The sequence below is a fragment of the Spodoptera frugiperda genome, chromosome 30, assembly GCF_023101765.2.
Source record: "Spodoptera frugiperda isolate SF20-4 chromosome 30, AGI-APGP_CSIRO_Sfru_2.0, whole genome shotgun sequence".
Taxonomy (NCBI): Eukaryota; Metazoa; Arthropoda; class Insecta; order Lepidoptera; family Noctuidae; genus Spodoptera; species Spodoptera frugiperda.
Genome location: NC_064241.1, coordinates 6,452,776 through 6,460,332, shown reverse-complemented (window position 1 = coordinate 6,460,332; position 7,557 = coordinate 6,452,776). Strand labels below are relative to the sequence as shown.

The following is a 7,557-nucleotide window of genomic DNA, read 5'->3' as shown; positions in this document are numbered from 1 at the left end:
TTTTTAATTTCATTTTTTTTATAGTTTTAAGTGTTCTTAATTTTTTCTTTGTGCCAGGGTGTACTAGATAATAAATACGGAAATTAGGTTTCTAATGAATAATATTTAGTGATGTCGGTATGTATGTATGTGGCTTATCTAATTAGTATTATTAACCTCACACCTAGTCTTGCCTAGAAAAACTAGTTCTAGATTAGAAGACAGTACCTAGGTATATTTTAGTGCAAAACTAGGGCTATTCCATTAATAGTTTTATTTCATTTAAAAGTATTATTTTCCAATTTATAGGACTATCTTATTTTTTACTTGAAATTATAGATTAATTTACATGGACGGTTGGACTACAGGGAGCATCATTATAAATTCGCTGCAACGTTTGTCAAATAATATTCATTTCTAGTATAGATTACTAGGATTCAGCTAGTGACTATACAATATATACGGAGGATATTCCATTATGAAACTGGCAGAAAGGTAGTTTAACATTAATAATAATACAATAAATAATATGTTTAGCATTTATAATAAAATAAGTATTATTAACAGATCCTAAAATAGTAACACAAAGAATGATAATTACAATTTCATCTTTTCTCTCTCTCCTCCACTAATTCCTCTGAAACATCTTCAGACCTTTTAGATTCTAGGAAGTAACATTCAATTTCTTGCAAAGTCTTATCTTTGCTCTCCGGTAAATACTTATACAATAAAAATGCAAAAACAGACGCAGTAACTCCATAAAAGAGAAATGCACCATGTAATTCGAAATACTTAAAAATATAGGGTGATACTTTTAATACGGATGCCATTAATATTTCAGAGAATATAGCTAGAGTTGGCAGCGACGAACTTCGATACCTTAGAGGTGTTAATTCTCCATACACAGAACAAGCCAATATCATCGGACCGCAACTTATCGTCATAGAAAATAAAGTTAACAACAACAGCGATATAATCTTATTTTCTAAAACTATAGATAGTTTTATGAGGTACAAATATAGTGAAATTATAAACAAAAACATAATACCAATTGATGAAGATGAAAGTAATAACGTTCTTCTTTTAAGGTACTTTGATAGAACACAACCAATCTGCATACTAAATATAGTGACGGCTTCTAAAATAAGCATGCCTGTATAAGCTGTGGACTCGCTTTTAGTTATTTTCTTAATTAACTCGATAGAGTACATACTACAAACAAACTTTCCAGAGAAATTATATAGCGACATAACTGTCATTGACAACAAAAGAGGCTTGTAAAATGCCTTTGTCGATATCGTTTCTAGGATATTTTTAAACCGCTTCGACGATGCTTCTTTCTTTTTACAACGTGCTATGTATTCCTTTTGTGATTGTATCAAGTTTTCTAGTTCTTTTTCAGAATCTTTGTCATAGCCTTTCAACCAATGATGAGACTCTGCACATTCTTCAAAACGGCCATTCATTGCCAACCAGGATGGAGATTCGGGCCAGCAGAAAGAAGTTAAGGATACTGTAGCACATACAAAAGCTATGATAGCAATATTCTTCCAATGACTGAATGTGCCAGTTGCGTTGGCAATCCACACTCCCCAAAAGAATATAGTTGATTTAACTGTCATAAAGATGCCTCGGTATCGCGGCGAAGTGTATTCGGTGACAACAAGTATAAGCAGTGTCATATTGCTGCCGATTAGCATGCCTTGCATTATTTCACTAATGAGAAGTATAATAGTGGAAGTACTGAAATAAAATACGACGTATCCAATTAGTGTGTTGATACACAATATAACGAACGGCACTTTTCTTCCAAACCGCCGCGAGAGTATAGGTAGTATGAGTATCCATGGCAACGCTGCGTAACCGTGGATTGATGCTGAAAGGAAATTATTATCTTTAATTCATTGAATTCTTGTTTTGTTATTGTATCTTTTACTGAGATAAATTACAACATAAAGTTACAGATTTAATTCCATGAATGAGAAAATGAGGCAATACTTGTTGATACTACAATAATATTATATCAAGTCTATTGCGCTACCAACAGATTAGAAATCTATTTATAATGCTTATTGCCCCGTCTTGGCATTTCGATTCCCAGACATTTCATATCGACATTACAATAGGGTACTTTGTACCACTTACAACAAACAAAAGCGCCAATTTACCGATATCGAAGTGTAATTAAAACCTTTTAGAAATCCTTATTTGTCGAGTATTTGCAAGTGTAGCTGCTGATTTGAGGATTTGATTTCCGAATTAGGTAAATTATGATTAAGTTTTAATTTTTTTTTAAGGACAAGTGCCAAATGCCAATGGACTAAGTGCCGGCCAAGGTGTAAAAATATAATAATCAGTAATTATTAGTAATTACGGGTTATAGATAGAATAGGAACATCCAGGTAGCTGCCGTATACCGGATAAACAACCCACGCCGTTCTTTTTTTTCGGGTTCTCACTTTCCAATTTGGACCAAAATTATTGTACTAAGCGTAGGTGATGTCCTTTCTCAGTTACATCGGATTTGGTACTAGTATATAGTAATGAGTTTGACCTCTCATTACATGGCACATATAACATTACCGTGTTCGTTACATAATTTGGACTTCTGTCTACTTCATTGTAAAAAAGTATGGATGTGTCTTAAGTGAAATACATACATAACCAAGAAGCCATATCTTCACTGACCGCTTCAGTAGAGTTGGCCTCCCTCCGTATTTGTGGTATGATGACGTTAGGAGCTCCATAACATAAACCAAGCACGAAATATATCGTCCATACTCCACCGACCACGAATAACTGTAACATAAAGATGACAAATGTTATTACATATATTTTAATACATATTTTAATGTCATATAAAAGGGTGTGACTTCGTAGGACTACATAACTAACAAAAGTATCATATAAAAGGTAAGTGTACAATAAATATAGGGTGACTGGTAATTAGTGACCGATATTTAAACACGTGATTGTACTCTTGATCACAAACAACTTTTCTGAAGAAACTTTTTTGTATACTCATTACTTTTTTTTACAATAAATAATTCACTAATTACCTGTCACCCTATGTATAAGAGAGACTTTTGTATGACTGTTCTCCTGCGGCTAACATTTGTACAATCGATTCATAATTTCATAATATATTTTGTCACAAAAATTATAATTACTTTATTGTGAAAAGAAAAACTCGAAAACGACCTCAGACCAATAGTAATACGTAAACCGCAAACATGTGACTACGACTATCAGTCTATTAATGCGGCTAGTGGTGAGGTCATTGTCCTTTCACTTATCAATGTATAAATTTGTACACAATAACGTTTTTTCCGAATTTTCGTAAATTGATACAAATTTGTGTCTGAATATCCCATGTCGACCCTTTAAACGTTACCCAGCTTTTGTCACCGAGGGTCAGTTTATGGGGCACCATGGCTATCAAAATTCCGATAATTCTGGTAGGTATTTTGTTGGAATTACAGTTATGAAGGTCACAATTTTTACTCGGAAATAAAATTGGAAATTTTTAAACAATAGGCTCGCCCCTATTTCGTTGCGACATAACTGGCAAAAAGTGAGCCTTACATTAATTTTAAAATGTTGTGATGTCAAAATATTATGTAAAATCACCGTTGGTCTTTTACTTTTTGGTTCTTGGTGGCCCTTTGCAAGTCAAGCAAAGTAGTGTAGTGCTTTCTGATTTTCGTAATTATTACTATCCAAAAATACCAAATGCGCTTGGAATAGCGCCCAATGTGTTGCAATCCGTTCACCATATATTTAAAGAGACTCAAAACAAAACTGAGGTAAGTAGTATATTTTGTTATGTTTATAAAGAAACTAGGTCTTCTAAATATAGAATAGTAAGCGACAGAATCTCCAGTGATGCAGTGGATACTAACTCAATAATACATAGGATTCCACCATTAAAACCCGGTGTACTACATTACACTACTAATTATAGGATCATGTTAAACAGTAGTGGACGAAATCTAACACCACCATTAATTCCACAAATAGATGATACAACATAAATAATGAAAATGAACCATAATTAGTAAAGCAATAAGGATGAATTCTTAATGATAGAAGAATATTTTAGAAGAGTGAAAAAAGTAATGACTGTGTTTATCGGCCGATACATATGTATGTATCTTGTATGTAGGTTTGTACCTATATACATAAATATCATAGAAAAGAAAAGTACTGATAAATATCGTATGTATATGATGTGTAAATGAATTTGGAAATAGAGCAAATTAAACTGAAGTGTAGGTATATAAATCGGTGTCTTCATCTTTAGGGTTAAGAAACTAATTACCGCACTCAGAGACATTTAATGATTACTTAAACTATCCCTTAGTAATGATTTTGTATCGAAAACAATTGCTAAAGACTGGGTTATTACCCATTAAGGGATTAAGAGTACGGCGGATAATGTGTATTTTATAAACAAGGTTAATTTGATTTGATAACACTATATCATGTAAAGAAAACTGGCATACAATACGTAAAATAACAAAGTAGCAGTACCTATATGTATACTGTCTTTAGATTTAATTATAGAAAGATTATTTTGGTTCACGCTGCAGTATTTAGTTAATTGTAGAAAACAATTACTTTAAAGTCAATGTATTGGTGAACAGCCAAATTGTCAGTATACTTTTGTCAACTTCTGAAGGATTTATAGGATTTTTATTACAAAACTTTATGCTGTTATTGTACGCAATCAGAGGAAAGGAATCAACATAAGAACAATGAATATATTTTCGTGTTTATTCTGAAATAAAGTAATTTAATCTTAACAATTCGAACACTTTTGAGTGTCCATACAATACAATACAAAATTCTTTATTGTACAATATAAAAAGGATAAAACAAAATGTGTGGTAGTAAGTAGATATGTTTATGTGTGAACACAATAAAAAGGATAAAAATAATATGTGGTAAGTAGATATGTGTATGTTTATAATCGTAATTACTGAAGGAATCACTTCAGCAATATCGAGTTGAGTTGATTATCAAAATTTTATGTGAAAATTTAAACATGTCCGTGCTTTCATTCAAGATCCGGCTCGAATCTGATTAAGTAAATAATAAATGAATTATCTTACCTGTCTTAAAAATGGCGTCCACGAAATCTTGACATTGGTAGTTACTCCTTCAACATCCTCATCCACTAATTTCACACCAGTGTAATGTTTTGCAGACATTATACTATAATTATTTAATTTAGAATAAAAAAAAACTATATTCCACTATTTAACGGATTAATTCTGATATTGTTTTACATTGCATTCAAAAGAATAACTGTTTTCTACACTTGTATTTTCATGTTTGTAGTTTATATATTTAATAACAAAATTTTACTAGAAACGTTAAGATATGTATTAACACAGGTGGTTGTTAGTCCTATGTAACATAATATATTTATGCTAATAAAAGTTGCACTAGCAAACAAACAATATGACGCACTGATCGTAGTTGTGCAATAGTTCTCACTATCATATATACTATATTTAAATACAATTATCTAGACATTATAATTTACATAGCCTGCAACATAAAGACAATAATTTATACAAAAAAGTACTTAACGGTTTTATAAATAAAAAAGAAAGTACATTGTTATCGTTTTCGTAACTAGCACACATACATATAATGCGATTTCGTGTCAGTTCGAGTATAGTCAAAGTCAAAGTCAAAATTATTAATTTCAAATAGACCGAGAAGGCACTTTTGAACGTCAAAGCAACTATTACAAAATAAAAAAAAAATACTGTCAGTCGGTCAGTCCCCTAGTGAAGCTATTTGATCGTTAAATCACAGCAAGTTCGTTTATAATATTACATTATATTGTAGATTTAGTCTTATCATCTAATTATTATTTTATGTAAACACATATAACACAAAGGACAATAGATAATATTTAAATTGAAGTACTACAAATTCCTATTGGAATTTCTTCCTGTAGACCTAATTATGACATTAAAAAACAAAACTATCGTTTATCTCACTTTTTTATATAAGAACTTAAATGATTTAGTTAGTTACCCGACTGCGCCAGAAGGAGGGTTATGTTTTTCGAGTGTATGTATGTATGTATGTATGTATGTATAATTGTTTGGCACGCTCTGCAGCCTAAACGGCTTGATGGATTTTGACTTGAGAGGTGTCGTTAGATTCGTATTTACTGTGAGAGTGACACTGGATATATCAAAATTAAAAAAAAACAAAATGGCGGATTTTTGGCGCCAAATTCGAATATTTCTCACTCTCTAGCCTAAACGGCTTGACGGATTTTGACTTGAGAGGTGTCGTTAGATTCGTATTTATTTAAAAAAACAAAATGGCGTATTTTTTTGGCGCCAAATTCGAATATTGCTCACTCTCTAGCCTGAACGACTCGATGGATTTCCGCTTTATAGGGGTCGTTTGATTCGTATTTACTGTCAGAGTGACACTAGATATATCAAAATGAAAAAATAATATAACTAAAAATAAATAAATAAAAAAAGTAATTTAAAAAACTAAAAATACCCGACTGCGTTTCTTTATAATATTAAAATGAAGTACCCTAAAACAAGAAAGTAATCGTAAAATTTAAGCAGTCGGGACCCATTCTAGAAAGCAAGCCGTATGTGCCCTCACAAAGTCTTTATATTTAGAACGGGTCCCGACTGCTTAAATTTTACGATTACTTTCTTGATGTGTATAAGGTTACTTGTCATTTTCAATTGTAGTTTTTATAATTTTTTAGAATTAGATGTAGTCACTTATTTAAACACTAAAACAGTAAATCAAATTAATAAATGTCGTTATCAATGTTACAATCTTTTGTTAGTTAATATATAAACAAGATTTTAGGCAATAAACTTCCACCTGTATACACATCTATACATATATAATAGCCCACACTCAACCGCGTATAACTACCAAATGATTCCTTGTTTACAAAACGTATATTTTATTCTTAAACGAAGTTCGTAAGTTATTGGGAATTTGCCAAACCAATCTGGTACTTATAGCCTTTATTTTTGGTATAATTATATTCATTTATTCATTACGATTTGCATAAAAATGTTGTTAGGCTATTTTAGGTTATATAACTAGGAATAATTAGTGTCATATTTGATAAGTACGCCCAAAATATTCCATTCAGTGAACGGCTAAATAAACTAATTATTATTGTCGATTGAACTAAAGCAAAAAAGTATGTGTATAAGGTTACTTGTCTATTATTAATTGTAGATCTCATAATATGGTGTCAATTTTACATCAGAATTAGACTATGTCGTCTTCAGCCGTCATACTCATATAACACCACAACATACTCATATAACATCACAGACTGCACGGTTGGCGAGGTAGCTGGGCAACTGTTGTTTCAGGTATGGGTGTCATGCAAGGCTCGGATACCGGTTACAAACCGTTATTGTACTTGACGCAAAACCTTTACATTGGGTTTCGTTCGCGAAACCGGTTTTAAACCGGTATTTGGAACAGTATTTTCATAAACTTTTTTCGAATTAACCGGTTTAGAAATAAAAACCGGTTAATAACGCACATCAAAGAAAC

The 7,557-nt window shown here is 31.7% G+C and overlaps 1 protein-coding gene across 1 annotated transcript; it reads right to left on the bottom strand.

Moving 5' to 3' along the window:
- Positions 1 to 542: 542 nt before the first annotated feature.
- On the bottom strand, positions 543 to 5,694 carry LOC118269742 (facilitated trehalose transporter Tret1-2 homolog). Its single transcript, XM_035585013.2, has 3 exons — positions 5,094 to 5,694; positions 2,640 to 2,778; positions 543 to 1,855 (listed from the first exon to the last, which is right to left on the bottom strand). The coding sequence occupies exons 1-3, from the start codon at positions 5,190 to 5,192 to the stop codon at positions 585 to 587; spliced, it is 1,509 nt and encodes a 502-aa protein (XP_035440906.2). The 5' UTR covers positions 5,193 to 5,694; the 3' UTR covers positions 543 to 584.
- Positions 5,695 to 7,557: the final 1,863 nt, after the last annotated feature.